Source organism: Sciurus carolinensis, chromosome 1 (assembly GCF_902686445.1).
Source record: "Sciurus carolinensis chromosome 1, mSciCar1.2, whole genome shotgun sequence".
Taxonomy (NCBI): domain Eukaryota; kingdom Metazoa; phylum Chordata; class Mammalia; order Rodentia; family Sciuridae; genus Sciurus; species Sciurus carolinensis.
The window spans coordinates 94,651,537-94,678,336 of NC_062213.1; the positions used below are offsets into that span (position 1 = coordinate 94,651,537).

Below are 26,800 nucleotides of genomic sequence, written 5' to 3' on the forward strand. Positions count from 1 at the left end.
CTTCTCTCTCTCTCTCTCTCTCTCTCTCTCTCTCTCTCTCTCTCTCTCTCTCTCTCTCTCTTTCTCGTGCTGGGTATTGAACCCTGACATACTAGGCTCTACCATTGAGCTACATCCCCAACACTGCCAATTACTCTTCTAAAATCCAAATGTAGCTGTAAAGTCCTTCAAACTTTCCCATTTTAGGACCGCGTTGAAGCTCTTTAGCATAATTTACCAGTCACTGCAAAATTTGGACCTAGTTTCAACTATCTTTCTTCTGATAATCCCTATCTTGAAAGTCAGGGCTGCAAACTGAAATGCCTTATTCTGCCTTGTCTCCAGGTCCTTGTAAACATTTTCTCTGTCTGATGTTCTCCTCCAATTCACTTTCCAACAGTTGAGATGTCACCTCCTTTAGGAAACCTAGAAACAGATTTACAACTCCTTTCCCTGAGTATAGTCTAAAGGTTTCTTATAGGAGCTAGGGCATCACTATTTATAAGTTCTTGTTACAGGGCTGCCATTATTTGTTTACAGGACAGTCTCACATTAGATGATGAGATTCTGAAGTACAGGAGACTTGTGCCTGTAAAAAGTTGAACATAGAGTGGGCATCCATTAAGTGTTTGTTGAATGAATGAATGATCTAGGCAAGCGCAGGAGTGAAACCTTCACTCCTTTCCAATTCTTTCATTTCCCCTTTTCTACATCATGGAATTTCTCCTAAACTATTTTTTTTAACCGATTTAATCTCCATCTGACTATCTTCCACCTAGCTTCACTCTGATATTCCCTGACTTTAATACGGTTATCCTCAAGTTATTTTATTTCCCTTCCAATTTTCCTTTCTGAGCATTTCTCAATTCTTTGTATAGTGTCTCTAACTGTTCACTTCGCCTTAAGGTCTTTCTCCTGCCTTTTATTTTTAAAGATTCAGTAAATTTATACTTCTTAGACATTCTGTAAGGCACATACGATAGAGTTTTCAAGTGATTTCTCCCTTTTTTGGCACCAGATTCTCCCCTTTCCTCCCTGACCATGCACACTCCCCAGAAGTGCTTAACTTTCGTTCAGGACAAAAGATGGGATCCTCTTGTTGATGGGGTTGGGTAGTTGAACTGTTACAAGAAATGGATATTTTCAGGCTATGCTGAGAATCAGAGCTCATCACCAAGTCTAACCACAGTCAGGTGTGTCCAACAGAGACACCCTATAAATACAATCCTTTCTTTTAACCTCCAAAGCTAAATAAGTAAGCCACAGATGTGACAATGAAAAGGTCAACAGTGAGGAGCAATAGAAAAGGACAGGAGGCGGGACATAGTGAACCTGGTACACGCCCAGAGCGCCCCGAGTCCCTCCCGGCTCCCAAGAACTTCCGCCTCCAGCGCCTCCCTAGCTCTGACAGACCGACGCCCGCGAGCTAGCCGAGCACGTGGTGGCGCGCGCGGCCCTGGGGGCGGAGCTGAGGGGGTCGCTGGGAAGGGACGCAGGACGTGCGTGCGTGCGTACGTGCTCGCTCACGGTGGCGGCGGTGGAGCGGAGAGGCCAGGGCCGGAGACCGAGCTGGGATCGGGCCCTGGGCGGGGGCGGTGCGAGCGGCGCCGAGCGGATCTTGGGGGCGGGGACGAACCGGGGCGGGCGGGACTGGAGCGGAGCCCGGGAACGGGGCGGGAGGTCCTAGGGTCCCGGGTTGTGGGGGGTGGAGCCGCACTTCGTCGCCGCGGGGGTGCCGGGACTCCGGCCGCAGTGCCGCCGCCATCACGGACTTCCTGTGGGACAAGCGCACGGGCCTCGCCGCCAGAACGGTGAGCGCGCGGGTTGGCGGACCTTGGGGCCGCGCGGGAAGATGGCGACTGCGGGGCGGGCTGGGGTAGGATTGGATTGGGGGCAAGGAACGGGGGCGAGATTAGGAGGAGGATTGTGATCTGCGAAGCGGTGCAGTAGGGAAATGGAAAGGAGGTCGAACTGTACCCGAAAAAACCTACAGGAAAGTTGGAAGGAGGCAAAGTATAAGGAGTGATGGGGTAAGGATTGGAGTGGTTCCAGAGATGCAAAAGAGCATAATATCAAAGTTGGACCAACGGGTCCAATCGAAGCTAGAGAAGTATCACTTGAAGCTTGCAGGAAGAGTTTCACTTTAAGAGTTCTGGGTTTTATGAGTGAAAAAGGTTTAGAAGTTGAGATCCCGTAAGCTAGAGATGCTGTGCGGGGAAAGGCCTATGAGGGATTTTAATGGCAGTATTACGGGGTGAGATGGCATTTATGTAGCTATGCTTATCAAGGTTGGATTACCTGGGAGAAGCTTGTGCTTCCATCTTCTTGGTTTCCTGCCCAGCCTCTTTAGGCCAAGAATGCATCAAATATCACCCTCCTCATTTTGAGGAGGTTGGCAAGAAGTGGCCCAGATTGGGAGCCAGATGTTGGAGTCCTTAAACCTTTTGCATACCTGATCCCAACCCCCATCAAGACTTCTGTCCTTGAGCAGTCTTTTATTTATTTATTTTTTTTGTGGTGCTGGGGATTGAACCCAGGGCCTTAAGCTTGCGAGGCAGGCACTCTACCAACTGAGCCATATCCCCAGCCCTGTCTTTGAGCAGTTTTAGTTCTGTTCTGCTATTGCCTTTCTGGATTTTGACAGTGATTTCTCTCTGATTTTTTTTTTTTTTTTTTCCCTTCTTAAGAAAGGATTTTAGAACCATACCATTTCAATTTCATTAACTAGAAGGTGGGCCAGCTCTCAGCCAAGTAGTGTGGATATTAATTAAAAACCAGTTATTTTCTACTACCTAAGCATAGGATGGGAGGGGCCAGATAGAAAACTGAGTATAATTTGGGCCAGTAATTTATTAAAACCTCTCCCAAGGAATTTGACTAGAGATGTGAGAGGTGATTAAGATAGTTCAAGTTTAGATCCTTAGAACTTGGCTAGTGTTTGGAGTTTACCTGCTGTATGTAGAGTTTTAGAAACTGCATTCCTACCCTTGGAACACTGATATTCTAGTTGGGGAGATAAAATATGCTTTTAGCAACTATAAGACAGTAAACTAAAGCTTTATTCTGTTGACTTGTGAGGAACACAGGATGGCGCACATGTATTTTAGATCACAGCAGGGATGGACCATGGCAGTCTCCATCAGTGGCATCCTGTAATAAACTGTAGCTCAAACAGCCATGTTTCAAGAAAATCAGGGTAGAGCCATTGAACTGAGGGGACTTTCTAGAGTGTTATACCAAAATTAATAGGTGAATTTATCTTCCAAGGAGGAGAAATTGTAAGGCAGAGGAAGACTAAGGAAGTTGTGAGTGGTAAAAGGAGATAGAAATAACAGAAAACAGCATAATATCTTTGGAGCAACCAGTCCTTGGAGGAGACTTCTGAAAACAGACCTTTCCCTACTATTTCCATTTTTCTATCCCTTCCAGATGCCTCATCCCCGAAGGTACCACTCCTCAGAGCGAGGTAGCCGGGGGAGTTACCATGAACACTATCGGAGCCGAAAGCATAAGCGACGAAGAAGTCGCTCCTGGTCAAGTAGTAGTGACCGGACACGGCGACGCCGGCGGGAGGACAGCTACCATGTTCGTTCACGGAGGTGAGACCTCAGGAAGAGAAACGGACTCCAGTTCACTTGCCTATTCATTTGTTCAACAAATATTTATTGATTATACGCTAAGGGCATTGTGCTAAGTAGCTGACTGAAGGTGATGTTGAAGATGGAGAACAAGGGATAGAGGGAGGGGTAGCCCAGTGATAGAGCTCTTACTTAGCATATGTGAGGCCACAGGTTCAATCCCCAGCACTGAACATCAACAAAAAAAGATGGATAACAAAATGAACCATTTGTACTGCAGTGTTAAGAGTATTATCCTGACCAGGCACATGCCTGTAATCCCAGGGACTCAGGAGTCTGAGCATGGGAATCACAAGTTTGAGACTGGGTTTGGCAACTTAGCAAGACCCTATCTCAAAATAAAAAAATAGAAAGGACTGGGGGTAGAGCTCAGGGGTAGATTGCTTGCCTAATGTACGTAAAGTCCTCGAGTTCAATCCTCAGTACCACACACATCAAAAAGTATTATCAGGGACTGGGGTTATGGCTCAGTGGTAAAGCCTTGGCCTGGCATGTGTGAGGCACTAGATTTGATTCTCAGCAGTACATATAAATAAATAAAATAAAGGCCCAAAAAAAATTTTTTTTTAAAAGTGTCATCATAGAGAAAGTACTAACTTGGCTGCAAGTGGTGGTGCACGCTTATAATCCCAACAGCTCAGGAGGCTGAGGCAGGAGGATCGTGCATTCAAAGCCAGCCTCAACAACTTAGTGAGGCACTAAGCAATTTAGCAAAAGGTATGGGAGTATGGCTCAGTGGTTAAGTGCTCCTGAGTTGAGTCCCCTGGTACCAAAAAAAAAGTACTAACTTGAGGGGCTCAGGATGTACCGGGTAGGTTTGGTTAAAGTCGGGCAGGCTGTGAGTTCAGGGAAAACACCCAAGAAAGTGACATATAAGCTTGTCTATAGGAAAAGTAGGTGTCGGATGGGAGAAGTATGTTCAGGTAGAGGGAAGTATGTGCAAAGGACGAGGAGCTGGAGGTAGCTAATGAGAAAGTTAAGAGAAAGTTAGGTCTGCATGCTGTTAATAATTTAGTGTTTAATTGGAGAAATGATTTAGAGTAAGGCTGATTTCAGTCAGAAATTCTCAAGAAAGAACTGGTTCTTTGTTCCGTTGTATCTCTGGAGAAGAGGAGAGGGAGTGGTACTGCAGATTCCTTTTCAGAGGTCATGGTGACATGCAGTTGTGGTAATCCTTTGCTTCCTCACCTTACTTCTCTGGTCCTTTATGCAATCCTCTCAGAGTGACTCTTAAAGTGTCTGAGAGCACTTTTTCTGGCATTACTCTTTGTCCTTGTTGAGGCATGTCCTTGTCACGTGGCGTGGCAGGGAATGTGGCTTGAACGGATGCACCTAATGGGGATATGTTGTCCAACAGCAGCTATGACGACCATTCATCCGACCGAAGGGTATATGACCGGCGATACTGTGGCAGCTACAGGCGCAATGACTACAGCCGGGATCGAGGCGAGGCCTACTATGACACAGACTATCGGCATTCCTATGAGTATCATCGGGAGAATAGTAGTTACCGCAGCCAGCGCAGCAGCCGAAGGAAGCACAGGCGGCGGAGGAGACGCAGCCGAACTTTCAGCCGTTCATCTTCGGTGAGTGCCAGCCCAGGCCCTTCCTCTCCCCCCTCCTCTTCAGGCCCTCTGGGACCCTGGTAAGTGAGAAGTATCCTTGATCTCAACCGAACTTTGGGGCATGAACACTGAGGTGGGCATTGAGTCTCTGCCTACCTCTTGGAAACTCTCCGATTCTTGAAGGGCCCCAGAATCTGCTTTGGAAATGGATGGGCATTGAGCCTTTGTGAACTCCAGTGCCCTCCCTGGCATGCGAGGCTTATTGTGTTGGAGCAACTCTTCTGCCCCAGAGGCTTCCATTCTTTCATGGGGACCTTGCTTGTGAACTGCCTTTTTCCCCCAAGCCCTGGGCTCCGTGGCCCCCTTAGTAGGCAAGCTTGGGTGGGGGCAAGGGGAGACCTGTGCCCACCCAGAAGGGCATTGTGTAGAGCATGGGGTTGAGGGTGACACTGGCAACGACATCACTTCTCTGCTCTGCCCATGCCTCTCCCTGTTCCCGTTTTGGGTTTGGGGACTTGGGATTGTACGCCGCTCTCTCTTCTCACACCAATCCGCCTTACTGCATCTGACGTGTTCCCTTCCACTGTCCCCCATCATCGTCTGTCCCCCATGGCTGGGCGCCTGTGACCGGTGACCCCTCCACCACCCACCCCGTCTCCCTCCGGCCCCCGCTCCGACACCTGGCTTGCTCCGACCCCCCCCGCCCCCCGACAGCAGCACAGCAGCCGGAGAGCCAAGAGTGTAGAGGACGACGCTGAGGGCCACCTCATCTACCACGTCGGGGACTGGCTACAAGAGCGATGTACAAGCCAAATCGTAACAATCCTATAGCCTGTATTGGTCCCATAGCCATCCTAACGTCCCAAGCCAACCCAAGTCACAGCCTCTTTGCCTTTTCTCCGTGGTGTTGTTCATCTGGGTGGTTTGAGTTGCTGTTGAGAATTGACCTCTGTTGTCCACTCCCAGCTCTCATGGCCCCTGGGTTAAAGGTGGTGGGAATCATGCAGGGGTTTCATCCCCTGTGATCATCTGTATCTGTTCCCCTTCCTTCATCTCACCCCAGGTTGCTATACCCTTTTTCCTTCCAATTCAACTCATTCGCCCCCCCTTCTCTCCCTCCCTCTCCCCGACCCTGCTGTCTTTTATTTCAGATGAAATTGTAAGCACCTTAGGAGAGGGGACCTTTGGCCGAGTTGTTCAATGTGTCGACCATCGCAGGTAACTGGCAGCCTCCTTCCTATACCATACCTGCTAGGTATAAAGAGATGGTGGGGGTTCCCTGGGGCTTTTTTGCTAGTTAGCCAAAGGCAGGAATTCTTAGTCCCTGCACAGCCCCATTCCATCTGAGAGATTCTCAAGAACCTAGCAAAAGTTTGCCCTGCCAACCTACAGGGGTGGGGCTCGAGTAGCCCTGAAGATCATAAAGAATGTGGAAAAGTACAAGGAAGCAGCTCGACTTGAAATCAATGTGCTGGAGAAAATCAATGAGAAGGACCCTGACAACAAGAAGTAAGCAAGCAAAAGAGTATACGGGGAGGCTGGGAGGCTCCACCCCTACATAGGGAAGACTCCCAGACCCGGGTTAGGCAGGCAGGGGTGTTTAGATTCTTCCATCCATTCATCTTTTGTTTATCATCTTAGAGTAGTACAACATCAGGGTAGGCAGGCAGGGCCTGGGACATTCTCTAATCCATTCCGCTTGTTTTCAGGACAGTTAAGAGTGCTTTGCAGTTTGGCCTAACCCTAGGATGACTTTTTTAGAGATACACGCTGAAAATGACTCTGGAACTGAGCAATGATATCTATCAAAAAAATGAATTAGTGCTATGAGCTGGGGGTGTAATTCTGTGGTAGGGCACTTGTCTACCTAGTGGGTGCAAGGCCCAAGTTTGGTTCCCAGCTCTCAAAAAAAAAAAAATCTTAACCTATGCTTTTATACCTAAACTATGTTGATGAGGCCACATACAGTAATATTTTCACATACATTAATAGGCATTAAGAATAAGAACATTAAACAAAGCCATAATAAGACAAAGGTATAAACATGGGCAAAATAGTGGCTGATGTTGAATGAATTTTCATATGATGGGGTTGGGGTTTAGAAGGGAACATTTAATAATTCAGGATTCACACTAGAGCTTGGCATTTAACAATTCTTCAAAAGATAGAATAGTTTTTGGACTATTTAAATGTAGGAAGTTGGGTATGGTAGTGCATACCTATAATCCCAGCTATTGGGGAGGCTAAGGCAGGAGGATTTCAAGTTTGAAGTTGATCTGGGCAATTTAGCATGACCTTTTCTCAAAATAAAATTTTTAAAAGGCAGGGGTTCTGGGGAGCTGGTGTGATGGCACATACTTGTAATCCCAGCGACTTGGGAGGCTAAGGCAGGAGGATTGCAAGTTTGAGGCCCTCCTGGGTAACTTAGCAAGACCTTGTCTCAAAAAATAAAAAGGGGGGGCTGGGGTTGTGGCTCAGTGGTAGAGCACTTGCCTAGCATGTGTGAGGCACTGGGTTCAATTCTCAGCACCATGTACAAATAAATAAATGAATAAAGATTCATCAACAACTAACAAAATATTTTAAAAATAAAAATTAAAAGAAAATAAAAAGGACTGGGGATGTAGCTCAGTGGCAATAGCACCCATGGGTTCAATCCCTTGTATCAATAAATAAATAAATAAAATGTAGGAAAATGTTTGGAAGATTGGCAGGTAGTGCCCCTTCTTGGGTCTACCAGAAAAGCCATTTGCTAGCTGAACTGCATTTTATTGCTAATATTAGCTGGCATGTTTTTACACAATTATATGGAATCAGCAACTATATAGGCCCTCCTTCTGGAGGGGTGGTGGGCAGATTGGAGCTCATCAGACATCCCCCTTCCCCCCATCTCTCTTCCCAGCCTCTGTGTCCAGATGTTTGACTGGTTTGACTACCATGGCCACATGTGTATCTCCTTTGAACTTCTGGGCCTTAGCACCTTCGATTTCCTCAAAGACAACAACTACCTGCCCTATCCCATCCACCAAGTGCGCCACATGGCCTTCCAGCTCTGCCAGGCCGTCAAGTGTGAGTGGGGTGGGCTGAGGTGGACTCTGGGGCAGCCCCTCCCTCCATTGGACCTCTTCTGTCTCATTTGTGGACTGGGCAAACCCCTAAATAGTCAAAGCACAATTACCTGCAGTTCTGTTGTTCACTGTCATCTTGGCCTCTCTTCTTCTAACATCACTTCTAGACTTATGTCTTCACCATCATTTATTCCACACCCAGCCTAGTAGGACCTGAGAGACAGCCTTTGAAGTCAAAGTGCTTAAGTCTGTCCTTCCCCCTCCCCCATTAGGAAATTGTTAGCAAACACAAAGAGACAAAAATACTCCTGCCAGAGGTTTACATTCATCTAAATTGAGATGTTCTCTGTTGCAGCAAAGCAGATGGGAATATGGAATAATTCAGCTATGGGGCCAGGTAGGCAGGGACTCCAGGCAAGTACATAGTTCTACTGAGTTCATAGCAATATAATTTTATAGTATTGAGTTCATAAAAAAAAAAAAAAAGAATTGAGTTCACAAAATGTCAGATATACACACGTCAGAGTCAGTACAAAACTACCACCTGTAAGCACACTTTTTTTTTTTTCCATCAGTTGAAATACATGTGTACTTTATGTTAGAATCAGTAGGGCTTTTTAGACCAGGCATTTCATTTAGTTGTAGAGCAGAAAGCAGCCCTAGTGATTCTGGATCTGCCTCCTTACCAGCTTTGCTCTGGGTGCTCAGCTTGGGGTTAGGTGGTGCCAGTTAGCTCTGGCCACCTGAACTAAGCCTGACCTGGCCTTCTCCTCGCAGTCCTTCATGATAACAAGCTGACACATACGGACCTCAAACCTGAAAATATTCTGTTTGTGAATTCCGACTATGAACTCACCTACAACCTAGAGAAGGTAAGATGAACAGGGTCCGCCTCTTGGCCCTTGGAGACAGACAGCTGGCCTATTTGGCTTTTGTTTAGCTCTTTGTTTTCCCTTACTTTTTTTCTCCCTATCTGGCTTCAACTGGGTAAAACCAGAATAGGTTAAAAGAGAAAGATTTAAGAAGACCTGAATTAGGAGAGAACTTGGAAAAAATGCTTTCCAATAGAGTGAAAATGCCTTCTTTTTTTTGGTTGTTTGTTTCTTAAAATATATTTCTGTGAGATTGGAAGGCTCAACTCCTTTGACTGACTAGAGATGATGGAGATTTCAGAGCTAAAGAAGCTCTCCATAGCTGGTCACGGTGGTGCATGCCTGTAATCTCAGTGATGTGGGATGCTGAGTCAGGAGGATCCAAAGTTCAAGGCCAGCCTCGGTAATTTAGCAAGGACCTAAGCAATATAGCAAGATCCTATCTCAAAATAAAAAGAGCTGGGGATGTAGCTTAGTGGTAAGAGCCCCTTGGTTAAGTGTCCCCTACCAAAAAGCAAACAAACAAAAGCAAAGCACCTCTTCATCTCTTGACTCCTTTGCTACATGTTATATATTTTCAGGAAAACAATGTATCAGCTATTTGGTGTAGTCTTCTGATACATGCTTATAGACTTGCATCCATTCCATAATCACTGTAATTCTCTCCCTCCACTGCCCTTTTTGTTGTTGTTAGGGTTTGACCCTAGTGGCACTACTGCTGAGCTGTATCCAAATCTTTTTTATTTTGAGACAGGGTCTTGCTAAGTTGCCCAAGCTGGCATTAGACTTGTAATATTCTGCCTAAGCCTCTAGGGTTCGAACCCATGGGTGCTGAGACTGACCCAGAACTTTTGATCCTCCTGTCCCAGCCTCCCGAGCCGCCTGAATTACAGGTGTGCACCACCACAGCTTGCTCCCTTACTCCTAAAAGTTCCACTGTAAACAAGGAGATTTTCTGTGGTTTGTGGTAGCAGGCCATAGTTGGCTGGGTTTGTGTTTTATTTTTTTGTTTTTGTTTTGTGTTACTAGGTTTTAAACCAGAACCCAGGGGCACTACCATTCAGCCACATCCCCAACCCTTTTATTTGTTTATTTTATTTATTTTTGGTACTATGGATTGAACTCAGGGTGCTTTTAGTTTTTAGCTACATCCTTAGTTCTTTTTTTTTTTTTTTTTTTTTGAGAAAGGATTTTGATAAGCTGCTGAGGCTGACCTTTAACACAGTATCTTTCAGTTTTTAGCCTTCACAGTCACAGAGATTGTGGGCATGTGCCCCTGCACCTACCTTTATATTTTATGTTGACACAGGGCCTCGCTAAGTTTCCCAGGCTGGCCTTGAACTTGTGGTCCTCCTGTCTCGGCTTCTTTTTTTGTTTTAGTTATACATGGACACGATACCTTTATTTTATTTATTTTTTTAATGTAATGCTGAGGATTACAGCATTACACCTCAGTGCCTCACACCTACTAGGCAAGTGTTCCACCACCAAACTGCAACTGCAGCCCCTGCCTCAGCTTCTTGATTTGCTAGAATTATAGGCACTCAGCTAGAGCTGACTTTTTAAGGCTCAGAGGCACCTTAGAGAATAGTGGTAGAATCGGTTTGCAGTACAGATGTTCATTCACTCTCTGCCTTGCTCCTAGAAGCGAGATGAACGCAGTGTGAAGAGCACAGCTGTGCGGGTGGTAGACTTTGGTAGTGCCACCTTTGACCATGAGCACCATAGTACCATTGTCTCCACTCGCCATTATCGAGCACCAGAAGTCATCCTTGGTAAGGGCAAGACCATCCACATGTGTGAAGCGATGTGATGGTGGTGGGGCTCTCTAAGTCTTAAAACACCTTTTCCCTCCCACTCCTTTCAGAGTTGGGCTGGTCACAACCTTGTGATGTGTGGAGCATAGGCTGCATCATTTTCGAGTACTATGTTGGCTTCACCCTCTTTCAGGTAAGTGGTAAAAGGTCTTACTTGACCACCTGACATTCTTCTGCCTGATTTTATTTGCTGAAGACTTGCCTATTTGCTCTTCCACATTGCCCATCTAACCACCCAGCTTCCCAGTGTCAGTTCCATGCTTATTTCTGTCTTTGTTTCCTAGACTCATGACAACAGAGAGCATCTAGCCATGATGGAAAGGATACTGGGTCCCATTCCTTCTCGGATGATCCGAAAGACAAGGTGAACTTTGAGTGAGAAGGACCTAACCCTTTTCATTTTCTTTGACACCTTCTGTTCCCCAGTTACTCTTTAATGTGGAAATAAGTGAAGTATCCTATAATAAGGGAAACCTGAGTTCCTCAACCTCTCCTTTCCCTCTAGAAAGCAGAAATATTTTTACCGGGGTCGCCTGGATTGGGATGAGAACACATCAGCTGGACGCTATGTTCGTGAGAACTGCAAACCACTGCGGGTGAGCCAGGCAGGGAATAAATAGTGCCCACCACTCAGAGGTCAGTTCTTAAGGTAGTTTACCCCTGAAATGCATTTCACAAGCAGGGTTAGGAAAGGAAGGGAAGAAAGCTGAAAGAAGACACCATTAAAGGTCAGATAAGAGGTAGTGACTATGTGGAGGGAAGGAGGTTAGACAGCGTAACCTTGACAACCAGATAGCAAAACAGTGTCTTGGATTCTTTAGGACAGACAGAAAAGAACAAATTACTGTTTGAAGAACTTACATGTTAATGAGCTAAAGAAGATTCATGATGTTAAGGATCTACAAATAGAACTTGGAAAGAGTATGAAGGAGTGATTGTGCTAGTGGGATGGTGGGTGGAGCTGTAGTATCAGAAATGTTGGTCATAGTTTGGTCATGTTAAGATAGCATTCCAGTCAGTTCCAAGGAGAACCTTGGATCTTTCTCTAAGATGGAAAGGTAGGGCCTTGAAGAAGAGACAGGATTTCTCCTGCCTCACTTTTTTCCTGCCCTATTCCACTAGCGGTATCTTACCTCAGAGGCAGAGGACCACCACCAGCTCTTCGATCTGATTGAAAGCATGCTAGAGTATGAACCTGCCAAGCGGTTGACCTTGGGTGAAGCCCTTCAGCATCCTTTCTTCGCCCGCCTTCGGGCTGAGCCACCCAACGCCAAATTATGGGACTCCAGTCGTGATATCAGTCGGTGACGATCAGAACCTGGACCCCCCTGCGTCTATTATAGCAGTGGGTGTCCAGTCTAGGACACTGGTGCTTTTTTATACAAGATAACAGAGCCTGAACTCATTCCCTCCTGGCTTTCTGTACACCTGTGAATATGTGAAATAGTGTAAATATGTACTTATCCCTTCAGCTCTTGCCTTGTACATAATGCTGTTCATTCACACTCTTCCCACCCTTACCTGCCCCCTCACATGGAGTTGGATGGAGGCAGAGTGAGGAAAACAGGTGGCATCTATCCCATGTTTTATAAAGAATTTTGTACAGTCTTTGTGAAATAAAATGACGTGCTTCATCTGACCCCCATCCCTGGAGTTTGAGGTTTGGGGATGCTGGGGTGGAGGGAGGTTTGGGGATGCTGGGGTGGAGGGATGAGACAATTGGCAGCTTTTCTGAGTTTGGGTATGAAGGGATCCATCTTACCCTCCAAAATTAGTCAGCCTGGTCACTGGTTTGACCACCTAGTGTCAGGATGGTAGCGAAGACTTATTGCAGGTCTAAATGGAGAAAGGTTATAGGGTGGCACTTCTCTGATCCAGTAATGAGGTTGGGAAAGAGGTCTTACTGTAGTCCTTAGACTACCTTCCAGGATAGAGCCAGAAACTGGTTGAAAACTTGGGCTCCGTCGTCATCTGTCAGGTCCTGACGCGAGACCACCTGGGAAATGTAGTTCGTTGAAAGGAGGAAGTCACGTGGGGGAAGGGGCCGTACTTGGCGCCCCAGACCAGGTTGGCGGTGTCATGTGAGGCGTTTCCTTCTTTACTTTTGGCTAAGGCGCAGGCGCAGCTCGCTGCTGCTGCGGGGATTCTTGTGATCCTTCCGGTCGGTTCAACCAATCGGTGCATAGAGAAGCTAGGCGGACCGAGAGGAGTGGAGGGATCCCGAAGAGCCTCCGCCGCCGCTACCTCCGCGGCAGGGGCGTGGAGGGCAGGGGACGGTCGAGCCCGCGGTTGCAAAAATGGCTCAGAGCAGAGACGGCGGAAACCCGTTCGCCGAGTCTGGCGAGCTTGACAACCCCTTTCAGGTGACTTGCGCCGATCCCACTTTGGCCAGTCGGGTTGATTCTTTCTGGCTATGTCGGGTCTGGCTAACTTGTATTCCCACTCGTGACATTTGATCCGGGGAATTGCCGCCACGTGGGGGTGATGGTGATTCCGGACCGCTGAACCCTTGTGGTGGGAGGCAGGCCCTGCCCCTTTAAGAAGCTGGTATTGGCAGTGTTGGGTGATGAACTTAAAAGATAGTTGTCTTGGGCCAACCGCATGCCTCCGACGGAGCCGTACTGGGAGACACGGGTAGTTTACTTTAGGAGAGGTCCCAAAGAGTTCCCTTGGTGGTATTGAGTGCCAGCTAAGCCCAGGTCTCTGCCCTCAGGACCCAGCTGTGATCCAGCACCGACCCAGCCCTCAGTATGCCACACTTGACGTCTACAACCCTTTTGAGACCCGAGAGGTGAGCAGTTGGAGAGCACCGGAGGGCAAGAAAGGGAAGAGTAATGATAAGCACAGTATGTGTAGGTGCAAGGGACTTAAGTGCATGCAGAGTTAGGAATAAGCACAGTCGCCTTAGCTCCTGGGAAGACACCAGTCAGTCATGGGATGCCTAATCCTGGGGACTCCAGGGCAAAGGGGCAGTCTAATTTGAATTCTAAAAGTCAGTCCTGGGGAAAACTCTGGGAAGACTTTCTTGAAGAAAATCAAGATTGGGAATGTCGAATTGAGAAAAACTGCAGTTGGAAGACAAGGAACGAGGAAGACTAGCCTATTTGTCCCACTAGAATAGAAAATGGTGTTTAAAAAGTTAAGGGGGAGCTGGGTCCAGTGGGACATGCCTGTAATCCCAGCAACTCTGGAGGGTGAGGCAGGAGGATTACAAATTCGAGGCCAGACTGGCAATTTAGACTCTGGTTCAAAATAAAAAGGATTAGGGTGTAGCTCAATGGTAGATCGCCCCTGGGTTCAATTCCCAGTACTGCAATAAATAAATAAAGGACAAAGCAGTTGTTAAGGGGTTGGGTATGAAAATAAATGATTTCAGTTCTTGTTAAGGAATTGGATGTGAGGGGTGGCCATGGCTGCTTCAGGTAATAAAAGAATTCTTCAACATAAATCCAACATAGGAACTAGCTTCCAAACAACTGGGAGAAGGGCTGCTGCCTTAGGTAATAAATTCTACTTCTAGAGGTTTTCAAGTTGATTCTAGGTTCCTGTAATATTAAACACTAGATGATCTATAAAGTCTTTTCCCCAACAGCCGTCACCAGCCTATGAGCCTCCTGCCCCTGCACCATTGCCTCCACCCTCAGCTCCCTCTGTACAGCCCTCAAGAAAGCTCAGCCCCACTGAACCCAAGAACTATGGTTCCTACAGCACTCAGGTAAAGCAGTGTGTGTAAGTGGGAGCCAGAGAGAAGGGCCTGTCCTGGGTTCCAAGACTCACCTCCCTTGCTCATGCTGGGCAGGCCTCGGCTGCAGCAGCCACAGCTGAGTTGCTAAAGAAACAGGAGGAGCTGAATCGGAAGGCAGAGGAATTGGACCGCAGGGAGCGAGAGCTGCAGCATGTTGCCCTGGGTGGCACAGCCAGTAAGTGGATCCCTGGTAAAGCGAGGAAGAACGTCTGACAATTTGGAAGGAGCAAAAAAACAAACGTCTTAAGAGCGCGGGCCCTATAGTCAAACTGCTGAGTTTAAGGTGTGGGGACACATCATTAGCCATGACCTGTTAGCAAAATTACTGAAATTACTTAATGATACTGGGGCTTGAACCCAGTCCTATGCACCTGCTAGGTGAGCACTCCCATCACAGAGCTGCACCCCCAACCCCTTGGGTACCTAATCTTGAGAGCTTCAGTTTCCTTCTTTGTAAAACGTGAGTAACATATGTGTCTTTGACAGGATTGTTGTGGCAAAGTGCTTAGCACAATGCTCAGGTGTAGCAAATAATATAAACATTTGCTATTCCTGTTATTTTTTCCCACTTTCCCCTTATCTCCTTGGACCCAGAATTGAGAGGACTTGGGAAGGGAGGAAAGGGGGATCAATTCCTCATTGGCATCTGCCTCACTTCTGGGGTCTTCCTGCTCTCTTTGTGCCTTACAGCTCGACAGAACAATTGGCCCCCTCTACCCTCTTTTTGCCCAGTTCAGCCCTGCTTTTTCCAGGACATCTCCATGGAAATTCCCCAAGAATTTCAGAAGACAGTATCTACCATGTACTACCTCTGGATGTGTGAGTAGTAAGGTCCTTTTTGGAGGAAGTTACAGGTAGATCTTTTAAAAGCCCTGGAGTCCACTCAAGAACCAGAAATTTCACTTTGCCTCAATATTTGAGCATAAAGAAATTTTCCTGGGATCTTCTTGGGTTACTGTTTTAAAAATTGCATTTAGAATTCAGACATATTCACCAGCTTGCTAGCAAGTGTATTTTCTCATCCCCACTCTTTCTTTTGTCCCCATGCATAAGTAGGACCTCACTGTAGTACCCTGTACAGGTTTGAACTCTTCAGTCCTCTTGCCTCAACCTCTTTAGTAAATGGGATGTTGTCTGTGTACCACCATGCTTGACCGTATTCTGAATTCTCTTTTCCTCCACTTTTTTTCCATTGTAATTATACATAATAGTGGGATTTATCATGCCATTTTTGTACACTCGCACAACATAATCTGATTGGTTTCATTCCCCAATATGTTCTGAATTCTTTATATTCTTGCAAAGGATCTAGTCATTGTGGTGCATACCTGTAATACCAGCTACTTGGGAGGCTGAGGCAGGAGGATAGTAAGTTCAAGGCCAACCTGGGTAACTCAGTGAGACTTTGTCTCAAAATAAAATTTATTTTAGTCTTTTTTTTTTATTTTTTATTTTGCTAGGGATTGAACCCAAGGCCTCATGTATTCTAGACAAGTACCCTAACACTGAGCTATACCCTTATCTCCTCAAAATAAAATTTGAAAAAGGGCTGTTGATGTAGCTCAGTGGTAACATACCCCTGGGTTCAATCCTCAGTACCACCGGGGGGCAGGGGGGCAGGGGGGCGGGGGGGCGGGATTATTTGCAAGGGGATCACTTGTGATTGAGATTTGCTTGTTCCATTCCCTGTTGAGCTGATTCCATGAAAGCTGGAGCTGCCTTTCTGTCCTTATACTGTCACATCTGATGAGGGTTGTGGGGAGGGTGTATATGAAGGAGAGTTCTTTGCAGTTCAGAAGGACCTGTCCGTCATCCTGTCCCCCTGCTCCTCAGGCAGCACTCTGGCTCTTCTCCTGAACTTCCTCGCCTGCCTGGCCAGCTTCTGTGTAGAGACCAGCAATGGCTCAGGCTTTGGGCTTTCTCTGCTCTGGGTCCTCCTTTTCACTCCCTGCTCCTTCGTCTGCTGGTACCGCCCCATGTATAAGGCTTTCCGGTAAGTGGGGAAGGGGTGATTGGGGACCTGGGATGGGCCCCACATCAGCTTCTCTGGCCCTAATTCCCCCCCACACCCTTTTTTCTCTCTTTGCAGGAGTGATAGTTCATTCAATTTCTTCGTTTTCTTCTTCATTTTCTTCGCCCAGGATGTGCTCTTTGTCCTCCAGGCCATTGGCATCCCAGATTGGGGGTTCAGGTCTGTGAGGCTGCCAACCATTCTTATCCTCCCTTCCCACTCCTCTAGACCAAGCCAATACTGGGCACAGGGGTAGGACTGGTTCAGAAAAAAGAAATTATTTCTCCTTGGGAAGTACTAGTTTAATGAGAAAGACAGCATAATTAGCGTAGAACTCAGACAATCTAGACCAGCAGAGACTGAGGGGAAGAGGTCTGTGTGTGGTCAAATCTGAGAAGGCTCCTAGGAGGAGGCATATGTAACAATGAAGAGGGGAGAGCATCCTCAACAGAGAAAGGTCTGTTTGGAGGGAGGATGCTCAGAAAAATTTGCAGAACTAGAGCTAAAGGTTCACAAATTGGAATTAAACTGTGAAGAGTGGATGTAGTGGGGATTGTGGTTGGTGGCATGCTGCCAGACTGGCAGGGGAGTGACTGCTGATGGGAGGGGTGGGGATAGAACAAGTTCAGGACTTACTGAGTGGAGAAGCTGAGAGGACTCATACTTGGATGTGAGCAGCCCTCCTCACAGGCACATGCCTCCCCCACAGTGGCTGGATCTCGGCTCTGGTGGTGCTGAAGATCAACACAGCTGTAGCTGTGCTCATGCTGCTGGTTGCTCTGCTCTTCACTGGCATTGCTGTGCTGGGAATTGTGATGCTAAAACGGGTGAGGGACTGTGTAGAAGGTGGGACCAAGAGGGTGAGATCATGGGTCCCTACAGGCCTTATTGGAACAGGAATAATAGGAGCAGGCCAGGTTGAGGGGCGGGTTCTCAGCTAATGGACCTCTGGAGTGTGTGTGTCTGTGTGTACAAGTGTGTACGTTGGGTGAGAGGGTCAGAGTCCAGAAAGAAAAACAAGAACAGCCAGCTGGTGAGATTTGGTAGTGTCAGGTGGGGCAAGGCAGCAGTGACTGCACTATGCTGAAATGTCTCTGCCCTCTTCTTGCAGATCCACTCCTTGTACCGTCGCACAGGTGCCAGTTTTCAGAAGGCCCAGCAAGAATTTGCTGCTGGTGTCTTCTCCAACCCTGCGGTGCGAACCGCAGCTGCCAATGCAGCCGCTGGGGCTGCCGAAAATGCCTTCCGGGGCCCGTGACTCCTGACTGGGATGCCCTGGCCCTGCCACTTGAGGGAGCTGACATAGCCCCATCCCTGAGGTCTCTGGGACTTGGGGAGACATCACTACTTGATGGTTTCTCCTTAGTGCCCCCAATTCCACGGCCATGACTGCTGAGCCTGACTTGGGGTGCTGGGAGTCCACTGTGATCTAGTCACTGTTCACCCTTCCCCCCATTCAGGCCACACTGCTGCCACCTCTCACACACCCCAACCCAGCTTCCCTCTGCTGTGCCAAGGCTGTTGCTTCGGTTATTTAAATAAAAAGAAAGTGGAACTGGAACTCACCTGTTTCCTGAAATTTTAATGGGAATTAAGTCTTATGAAAGTGGAGGTTACTGGAGTGGAAACAACGGGGCAAGGAAGGTAGGAAAAGGCTTGAGTGTAAACTGAGAGCTGTAGTGGGGGCAGGGCGGTGGGCCTGGGTGGCTGGTGCTGGAAGCGGGTAGGACGTCCACACTGGGCGTGAAAACGCGGAAACACCAGGGAGCCCTGCTCCCCAGCCCTCTCCATTAATGATGGAGGAAGAATCCGTTGTCTGCCTGGAACGCGGTGGTCAGCCGCCAGAGAGGCTGGGTGGGGCACACAACGTAAGCAATTCTGCCAGGGTCTGGGCCCCGCCTCGCCCTGCCTCCCCACCCTCCTCAGGGTTTGGTTCTGGACTACAGTTCCCGGGGTGCACCGCGCTGGCCCGTGCCGCCACGCCTCTCCTCCAGCACCAACCCCATCCCCATCCCCCGCCTCCAGTGTCCGACCTGCTGCAGCCTGAGCTGGGGGAGCGGAGCATGGTGGGGAGGGGAGCGGGACCAGCGACCCAGGAGGCGGCGGCACCGCGGCCTCTCCCCACCAGGCGGCCCGGATCCTACTGGACATCCTGAGGGCATACCGACTGCGCCTCTAGAGTCACCCCGCGCCGACCCCTCCCCTCTTTAGACTTCTATCCCTCTTGCCTTTACCCTTCCCACCCATTCCTGGACTCCGGACCGCCGCCCTCCTCTCTGTAGAACCGGCCCTTCTTGGCGCCCCTCTTCCCTAGGGAGATGAGATGAACGGGTGTCCCCGTGTCCTCATCGTCACCCCAGGCACGGTGCCCATCCTGTGCCTGTGGTGGGGAGGGAGCACCCCGAAGTCCCTCCGTGACGCCCCTCCCTTGGGCTCCTCCGCAGCTGGCGTCCCTGGGCGATGTCCCGGGGGACCCAGCCAGGGGGCGGGCTCTAGAGAGAGGGGGGTGGAGAGGAGAAAGAACCCGGCCTTGGGTGCCTCTGAGATGCTCCCAAGTGCCAGCGGGGGCCGAGCGAGGCGCAAGCAACCGGGTGTCAGGCATGATGCCCTCGCCTAGTGACTCCAGCCGCTCGCTAACCAGCCGGCCCAGCACTCGGGGCCTTACCCACCTCCGCCTCCACCGACCCTGGCTGCAGGCCCTTCTCACGCTGGGGCTGGCCCAGGTTCTCCTGGGTATCCTGGTGGTAACCTTCAGCATGGTGGCCTCCTCCGTCACCACCACTGAGAGCATCAAGAGGTCCTGCCCGTCTTGGGCTGGGTTCTCGGTGAGTTGGGTGCACAGTGGTTGGGTGGGGGAGGCTCCTCGGGCCCCACCCCTCTTCACTAGCTGCAAGCCCACATCCTCGCCTCTCCTCCCTCTCCTGGTCCTTTCCCTCCTTGCAGGGCTGGGTGCATCCTGTGGCGAGGGGCTCACCCAGGTGCCTCCCCTGCCAGGCTGAGCCTGTGCCCACTCTGTCCCCAGCTGGCGTTCTCCGGGGTGGTTGGCATTGTGTCCTGGAAGCGGCCATTCACTCTAGTGGTAGGTGCCAGGGTCCATTACCCACTGGGAGGCAGGTGCCCAGCACCAGAGGGAATGCCCACTTATGTCCTCAGAAAGGGAATTGGCTCTCTAGTTGGTGCCAGGCAGACATGAAGTGGTTGTGGAGGAGAGTGGCTCCATCCGTGGTAGAGGAGTACCATGAAGGTCCCAGCCCTAAGTTGGCACCCCTTTTTTCCCCAGATCTCCTTCTTCTCTTTGCTTTCGGTGCTCTGTGTCATGCTGAGCATGGCTGGCTCTGTTCTCTCCTGTAAAAATGCTCAGCTGGCCCGGGACTTCCGAGACTGCTCCATGGTGAGATTTGAGGAGGCAGAGCTGGAGAGAACTGATTGGGGGAGGTGTGCAGGATACTTGAGTTTGTCCTGACCCAGGCTGCCTCACCCTCCCCACTCCTACTCAGGAAGGAAAGGTCTGTGTGTGCTGCCCCTCTGATCCCCTACCTCGGCCCTGTCCAGAGTCCGGGCAGGAACTGAAAGTTGCCCCTAACTCTACCTGTGAAGAAGCCCGAGGTGCCCTCAAGGTGAGTATGCACCACACCCCACTTCTCCAGTCCTTGCAGTTCCTTCTTCTACCATATTTCTGGTTCTCATCCTTGCATCCCCTCCTGAGGTCCTCACAGGGCCAGAATAGTTGGGATGTTTTTGTTTGTCAGTGCTGAGGACCAAACCCAGGGCCTTGAGCATGCTAGGCAAATGCTTTACCACTGACCTACATCCCCAGCCCTGAGAATTTATGGAATTTACCCCTCCCCAAGCCCTTACTCCTCATACCCCTTTCTCTTCCCTTCCCCAGAACCTGCTCTTCAGCGTTTGTGGGCTCACCATTTGTGCCGCCATAATCTGTACTCTTTCTGCTATTGTCTGCTGCATCCAAATCTTCTCTCTGGACCTCGTGCATTCGGTGAATGGGGAGCTAGGGCCAGGCAGGCATGGTGGGATCAGAGATGTGTGGGACTGGGCTTGATGGGGCAGTGGCTACAGGTCTAGCTTCTGAGTATTAGGGACTGTGGGTCACCTACAGGGCATGATGATTATTGGAGGTATATTTAGGATACCCAAAGTGAGGGTGAAGAGAACAGATAACAGGGAGTGAGTTAAGCACCTGATGCCTGTCTGTGACCAGAAGAGGGGGCTTTAGAGTGTAAGACTGGGTGGGGTGGAGTCAAGAAGGTCCTAGATGTAAATGGGGATAAATGGTAGACAATTCTGTAGTGATGGAGAACATGTGGTGATTCTGGAAATGAGCCATGAAGAGGAGGAATTTTGTCAGGCATGCCTGTGGTCCCAGCTAAGTGGGAAGCTAAGGCAGGAAGATTGCAAGTTCAAGGTTAGCCTGGGCAACACAGCAAGATCTTGTCTCGAAATAAAATAAGAAGGATTGGGATCTAGCTTAGTGGTAGAGCACTTGCTAGCACATACCAGGTTCTGGGTTCCACAAGCAGTACCACAAAAAGGGAAAAAAGAGGAGGAATTTCTGGGTGGGTAGGACCAGCCGTGGAGGCTCAGGGTGGTGGCAGGGTTAAGGAGCAGCTTGTTGTGGGTGAGGGAGCAGCCTGAAGTAGAGCTTCTTGGAAGGGGTAGGGACATAAAAACAAGGTAGAGAGGAGTTTGGGGGGCAAAGAGGTTATTCCCAGAAACCAGGCTCACTGATCTACTTGCTCCACAGCAGCTGACCCCTGAGCGCTCTGTCTCAGGCCCCCTGGGGCCTCTGGCCTGTACATCCTCGCCTCCAGCCCCTCTCCTACACACCATGCTGGACTTGGAGGAATTTGTACCACCTGTGCCCCCACCACCCTACTATCCTCCAGAGTATACCTGCAGCTCAGAAACAGATGCACAGAGGTGAGGCCAGGTTGGGTCCTGCTGGGGGAACTGAGGAAGGGGACTGGGGTTTGACCTGATTTGGTGGGGAGGAATCTTCATGGAGTAGGAGTTATTTTCCAGGCATTGATCCTCTTCCTCATCCTACCAGCATCACGTACAATGGCTCCATGGACAGCCCAGTACCCTTGTACCCTACTGATTGCCCCCCTTCTTATGAGGCCGTCATGGGGCTACGAGGAGACAGCCAGGTGAGAGCAGGATTTGGTGTGGGCTGGGAAGCGGAGAACAGAGCCTGGAAAACTGAGAAAGTTGTAAATGATGGTTAAGGATAATAATAGTTCTCATGATTATTATAGTACTAGCATATCCACTGTCATCTTTGATCTTCCCTAGAGCCTAGTGAGGTGGGTGGTTTAGGGACTTTTATTTCTATAGTACAGATGTAGAAACTCAGGTCCACATAAACTAAGTGACTTGTACAAAGTGACAAAGCTGGTCTGGAATCTACTTCTCCAAGAGCTCTGTCCAGACATGGTGGTGGCCATGCCAGCATGAATGGCTGACCCTTGGCCCTTGTCTCTTCTGCAGGCTACTCTGTTTGATCCTCAGCTTCATGATGGCTCCTGTATCTGTGAGCGAGTGGCCTCCATTGTAGATGGTAAGCAGAGTCGAGGGGTGGGTAAGGGTAGGGAGGCCAAGGACAGCATGGCTGGATGGGAGCAAAGTGGGGAACACTGGCTAAGCCAATGATTTAGGGATAAATGAGGGTTGTGGCTTCTTGGAACCCTGGACTTGTCTCCTCTGAGATAGAGCGGGAGGTACAGTGGCCCTTAAAAAGCTGGGCTTGGGAGAAGAGGACCTGGTTGCCTGGGCCTGGACGCCTGGTGCTATCCAGTGCCTCCTGCTGCCCACAGTGTCCATGGACAGCGGGTCTCTGGTGCTGTCAGCCATTGGTGACCTCCCGGGCGGCTCTAGCCCTTCAGAGGACTCGTGCCTGCTGGAGCTGCAGGGCTCCGTGCGCTCCGTTGACTACGTGCTCTTCCGCTCTATCCAGCGCAGCCGCGCGGGCTACTGCCTCAGTCTGGACTGTGGCCTGCGGGGCCCCTTCGAGGACAGCCCCCTGCCTCGGCGGCCCCCGCGGGCTGCCCGTTCCTATTCCTGCTCTGCTCCTGAGGCCCCACCCGCACTGGGTGCCCCAACGACAGCCCGCAGCTGCCATAGGCTGGAGGGCTGGCCACCCTGGGTGGGACCCTGCTTCCCCGAGTTGAGGCGTCGGGTCCCCAGGGGAGGCAGCCGCCCAGCAGCAGCTCCTCCCACGCGAGCCCCCACTCGCCGCTTCAGCGATAGCTCAGGTTCCCTCACCCCACCGGGGCACCGGCCTCCTCATCCGGCTCCCCCGCCACTGCTGCTGCTGCCACGGTCCCATAGTGACCCGGGCATCACCACCTCCAGCGACACCGGTGAGCCCTCCCCTCTAACCCTTGCATTCAGGGGAGGATAGGCACTGGGCGTTAGAGGGTTAATGATGCCTACCAGGACTTGGGATGCTTTTGAGGTCCCTGAGGAAAAAGAAGAGTCCATTCTTGCCAATACTTTTTTTTTCACTGTCAGGTATTGAACCCAGGGGTGCTTTAACACTGAGTTATAACCTCAGCTCTTTTAGTTTTTATTTTGAAATACAGTCTCACTAAATTACCTAGGCTGGCCTTGAATTTGTGATCCTCCTGCCTCAACCTCCCAAGTGGTGGGATTACAGTATACAGGCCAGCTGCAGTACACTTCTTCAGTGCTCACTTCCCAGGGACAGAGCATGGACAACTCTTTGACTAAAGTGGAGTACTTTTTTTTTTTTTTTTTTTCCCTCCCAGTACTGGAGATCCAACCCAGGGCCTCATGCTTACTAGGTGAGCACACTACCACACAGCTACATCTCCAGCATCCCTACTTTTATGTTGTTGTTGTTCTGGGGATTGATCCCAGGAACATTCTGCCTCTGAGCTACGTTCCCAGCCTTTTTAAATTTTTATTTTGAAATAGGGTCTTATTGAATTGTCAAAGCTGGTCTCAAACTTTTGCTCCTTCTGCCTCAGCTTCCCCAGTAGCTGGTATTACAGCTAATATAATGCCACAGCACCCAGCTAGAACTTGTTTTTGTTGTTGTTTTTTTATATCTCCCTGGAGGGGGTGCACCATTCCTGGAGGTACTGCAATACCAGGTCGATGTGTGGAGTGGATGGAGCAAGCTCCTATTCCATCTCCTTGCTCCAAAAATCCACTTAATATACTGTCCTCAAATAGAGGACATATCAGATAGTAAACTGATGAGAATGGATACAACACTTGATCTTAGCCAAAAAGCAGAGAATTAATGGACTTGTTTTTTCAAAACGACTTGGGTTACTTACCTAATCTCTACAAACCTTGGTCTCTCACCTGAAAAACAGGTATAAAAACAGTACCTCAACCAAAAGTGCTATGCAGTTGCTGAGAAAGGAGATAAAGGAAGTAGTCTATGGCCATGCCACACTGAAGGCACTCACTCTTGTCTAATCTTGGAAGCTAAGCAGGATAGACCTCGTTAGTACTCAGAAGGCAGATAATGCAAGTGAACAGCACTAGCTCAGGAACGACTCAACAGTACTATGAAGTACCAGGATCTGGAAAGGCTGCAGCCTTGAATGATAGCACTGTAGTCCCTGTCTTTGTGCACCATCCCATCTAGTTTCTTGCACAAGTGGGCAGAGATGGTGATCTCTTAGTTGGAAATGGAGGTGGGAGCCATGAACTCTCTCTGAGCTCGAGTTCTCATAGGAGAGTGGAGAAATGGTGGGTGTATCCACAAAGCACTCTCATTTACTCCTTGTCTCCCCCAGCTGACTTCAGGGACCTTTATACCAAAGTGCTTGAGGAAGAAGCTGCCTCTGTTTCCTCTGCAGATACAGGTCAGGCAACTGGGAGGTGAGGGTTAGGGGATAACTGCCTGGCCCTCCTGTTCCCCCCATATCCCAGTTTCTTCTCTCTCTCTCTCTCCTCTCTTCAGGGCTCTGCTCTGAAGCCTGCCTCTTCCGCCTAGCCCGCTGCCCTTCCCCTAAGTTGCTGCGTGCCCGCTCAGCTGAGAAACGGCGCCCTGTGCCCACCTTCCAGAAGGTTCCCCTACCCTTAGGCCCTGCACCTGCCCACTCTCTGGGGGACCTGAAAGGAAGCTGGCCAGGCCGGGGCCTGGTCACTCGTTTCCTCCAGATGTCCAGGAAATCCCCAGACCCCACTGGCATTGGAGCCCATGGACATAAGCAGGTGAGCATCAGGGGAACCAGGAAAGATCCCTGGAAAAGCCTGAAGTTCAGGTTGAACCATACCGATGCCCTGTCCTGTGTCCTTCTCCAGGTGCCCCGAAGCCCATGGGGCCGGCCAGGCAGAGAGAGCCTCCACCTTCGCAGCTGTGGTGATCTGAGCTCTGGCTCCTCTCTGCGGCGCCTTCTGTCTGGCCGGCGGCTGGAGCGTGGAACTCGTCCCCACAGCCTCAGCCTCAATGGGGGCAGCAGGGAGACAGGGCTCTGACCTGGGTTTCCTGTCATACAGAACAGATCTAGATGAATACTGGGGCCACAGGCACCAGCTGGTTGAGACCAGCAGCCCCTAGCACCCCCTTGCATTGGCTGGCACAAAACAAAACAAAACAAAAAAACAACCCTGCTATGTATCCCCAAAAGTGTCTCTTTCCCTCTGCCTTTGGGGCTCCTGCTGCTTGCTTCTGCCCCTTTGGACGGGAGAGCTTCTGTTCTGTGCTGCATGGGTGTTCAGGCCATCAGGGGAATGTCCTGCTTACAGCATTGGAAGAGAAAAATGAATAAACTCCCTCCAGCTCAAGAGTAACTCTGATTCTCAGGGGCACTCTGGTCAGGGAAATAAAATGTGTCCTGTGTGTTTAGGTAAAGGGGAATCTGTGCCTGTGCACTGGGGTGGTGAGGTAGGCATAAAGAGCCAGAAATCTGGGTGACCTCTCAGCTCTGCCACCTCTAGCTGCATGATCTTGGGCAAGTTACTTAACCTCAATTGCCTGATCCATAAAACATTGTGAAGATGAATGTTTGTAAAGCTCTTAACACACAAAGTAAGCCTTCAATAAATTTCAATTACCCACTTCTCTCCTGGACTTTTTTTTTTTTTTTTTTTTTTTTCTGATAGGGTCTTGCTAAGTTGCTGAGACTGGCAACAAACTTGTAATTCTCCTGCCTGCCTCTGGAGTAGCAGGCATTATAGGCATATACCATACCACCATCACTGTGCCCATCTTTCCTGGACTTCTTTAATCACCTGTGAAACTTGCCCTCATAGCTCATATTTAAGAAAATTCAAAGCTATTTTGAAAAACCACATTGTATCTCTGCTCATTTTGATAGCAAAAGGGTTTTTTTCACAGGCTGGGGATATAGCTCAGTTTGTAGAGTGCTTGCCTCACAAGCACAAGGCCCTAGGTTCAATCTCCAGCACTGTAAAAAGAAAAAAAGAAAAAAAAAAAAGGCAGGGAGGGTTTCTTTCTTTCTTTTTGATACTAGGGATTGAAACCAGGGGAGTTTAACCACTGAGCTATACCCCCAGCCCTTTTTATTTTTCTAAATTTTGAAACAGGGCCTTGCTAAGTTGCTGAGGCTGACCTCAGACTTGCAATCCTCCTGCCTCAGTCTCCCAAGTTGTTGGGATTACAGGCTGTGTCACCATTCATTCTTCGCTCCTCATCTACTTTCATCAGGCTACTTTCCCTACCTCTCCCCAGCTACTGTTTCCTGCTCCCCCCACTTTATAGGGCATTGGACCAGGAGAGCTTTATCACTGAGCTACATTCCTAGCCTCAGCCTTTTAAAATTTTTATGTATTTTTCATTTTTTGATATGGGGATTGAACCCAAGGACACCTTACCATTGAGCTACATCCCCAGTTCTATTTATGTATGCACGTATGTATGTATGTATTTATTTAGGGATAGTCTCACTAAGTTACTAAAGGTGTTGCTAAGTTGCTGAGACTGTTCTTGAACTTGGCAATCCTCCTGTTTCAGCCTCCTAAGTAGCTGAGATTATAGGTAGGAGCCACAGAACCCAGGCTAGCCACTGCTCTTGACAAAGTTTTTGCTTCTCTGCCTCTTTAAGCAGCAATTAGCCCAGATAATCAGCATTTTTCTTCTTAA

At 49.2% G+C, this 26,800-nt stretch overlaps 3 protein-coding genes and 1 non-coding gene across 15 annotated transcripts; 3 read left to right on the forward strand and 1 right to left on the reverse strand.

Annotated features, from left to right (window-relative positions):
• Positions 1-1,616: 1,616 nt before the first annotated feature.
• On the forward strand, positions 1,617-12,578 carry Clk2 (CDC like kinase 2). 5 transcript variants are annotated; one of them, XM_047567406.1, is made up of 13 exons: positions 1,617-1,790; positions 3,409-3,578; positions 4,978-5,203; positions 5,897-5,984; positions 6,334-6,400; positions 6,575-6,691; positions 8,085-8,251; positions 9,028-9,122; positions 10,768-10,897; positions 10,990-11,072; positions 11,224-11,303; positions 11,445-11,535; positions 12,062-12,578. In XM_047567406.1, the coding sequence occupies exons 2-13, from the start codon at positions 3,409-3,411 to the stop codon at positions 12,245-12,247; spliced, it is 1,500 nt and encodes a 499-aa protein (XP_047423362.1). In that variant the 5' UTR covers positions 1,617-1,790; the 3' UTR covers positions 12,248-12,578. The 5 variants fall into 5 exon arrangements, with proteins under 5 accessions (XP_047423362.1, XP_047423369.1, XP_047423351.1 ...); XM_047567413.1 differs by having other exon boundaries at positions 5,900-5,984; XM_047567395.1 differs by having other exon boundaries at positions 1,618-1,790; positions 4,975-5,203.
• A 530-nt stretch (positions 12,579-13,108) lies between these two features.
• Scamp3 (secretory carrier membrane protein 3) lies at positions 13,109-18,248 on the forward strand. 2 transcript variants are annotated; one of them, XM_047567439.1, is made up of 9 exons: positions 13,110-13,302; positions 13,653-13,730; positions 14,532-14,654; positions 14,739-14,859; positions 15,375-15,503; positions 16,518-16,677; positions 16,774-16,875; positions 17,405-17,522; positions 17,807-18,248. In XM_047567439.1, exons 1-9 carry the CDS (start codon positions 13,237-13,239, stop codon positions 17,951-17,953), a joined length of 1,044 nt encoding a protein of 347 aa, XP_047423395.1. In that variant the 5' UTR covers positions 13,110-13,236; the 3' UTR covers positions 17,954-18,248. The 2 variants fall into 2 exon arrangements, with proteins under 2 accessions (XP_047423404.1, XP_047423395.1); XM_047567448.1 differs by lacking the exon at positions 17,405-17,522 and having other exon boundaries at positions 13,109-13,302.
• Positions 18,249-18,698: 450 nt separating this feature from the next.
• Positions 18,699-25,755, forward strand: Entrep3 (endosomal transmembrane epsin interactor 3). 7 transcript variants are annotated; one of them, XM_047555424.1, is made up of 13 exons: positions 18,699-19,520; positions 19,718-19,774; positions 19,976-20,086; positions 20,193-20,312; positions 20,585-20,692; positions 21,458-21,633; positions 21,764-21,863; positions 22,204-22,273; positions 22,530-23,075; positions 23,484-23,519; positions 24,489-24,557; positions 24,656-24,909; positions 25,000-25,755. In XM_047555424.1, the coding sequence occupies exons 1-13, from the start codon at positions 19,296-19,298 to the stop codon at positions 25,171-25,173; spliced, it is 2,046 nt and encodes a 681-aa protein (XP_047411380.1). In that variant the 5' UTR covers positions 18,699-19,295; the 3' UTR covers positions 25,174-25,755. The 7 variants fall into 7 exon arrangements, with proteins under 7 accessions (XP_047411380.1, XP_047411387.1, XP_047411393.1 ...); XM_047555431.1 differs by having other exon boundaries at positions 21,461-21,633; XM_047555473.1 differs by having other exon boundaries at positions 19,396-19,520; positions 19,639-19,774.
• LOC124968666 (U2 spliceosomal RNA) lies at positions 23,795-23,985 on the reverse strand. The gene has a single exon (XR_007105807.1). It is a non-coding gene; the product is annotated as a U2 spliceosomal RNA (small nuclear RNA).
• Positions 25,756-26,800: the final 1,045 nt, after the last annotated feature.

Excerpts from the sequence above, each read along its gene's own strand:
- Scamp3 (XM_047567439.1), top strand. The coding sequence starts at position 13,237 with ATGGCTCAGAGCAGAGACGGCGGAAACCCGTTCGCCGAGTCTGGCGAG. Across the intron at positions 14,860-15,374 it reads TGCCCTGGGTGGCACAGCCA|CTCGACAGAACAATTGGCCC; the intron begins GTAAGTGGATCC and ends TGTGCCTTACAG. Across the intron at positions 16,678-16,773 it reads CCCATGTATAAGGCTTTCCG|GAGTGATAGTTCATTCAATT; the intron begins GTAAGTGGGGAA and ends CTCTCTTTGCAG.
- Entrep3 (XM_047555424.1), top strand. The coding sequence starts at position 19,296 with ATGATGCCCTCGCCTAGTGACTCCAGCCGCTCGCTAACCAGCCGGCCC. Across the intron at positions 19,775-19,975 it reads AGCGGCCATTCACTCTAGTG|ATCTCCTTCTTCTCTTTGCT; the intron begins GTAGGTGCCAGG and ends TTTTTTCCCCAG. Across the intron at positions 23,520-24,488 it reads CAGGGCCTCATGCTTACTAG|CTGACTTCAGGGACCTTTAT; the intron begins GTGAGCACACTA and ends TGTCTCCCCCAG.
- Clk2 (XM_047567395.1), top strand. The coding sequence starts at position 3,409 with ATGCCTCATCCCCGAAGGTACCACTCCTCAGAGCGAGGTAGCCGGGGG. Across the intron at positions 8,252-9,027 it reads GCTCTGCCAGGCCGTCAAGT|TCCTTCATGATAACAAGCTG; the intron begins GTGAGTGGGGTG and ends TTCTCCTCGCAG. Across the intron at positions 9,123-10,767 it reads TCACCTACAACCTAGAGAAG|AAGCGAGATGAACGCAGTGT; the intron begins GTAAGATGAACA and ends CCTTGCTCCTAG.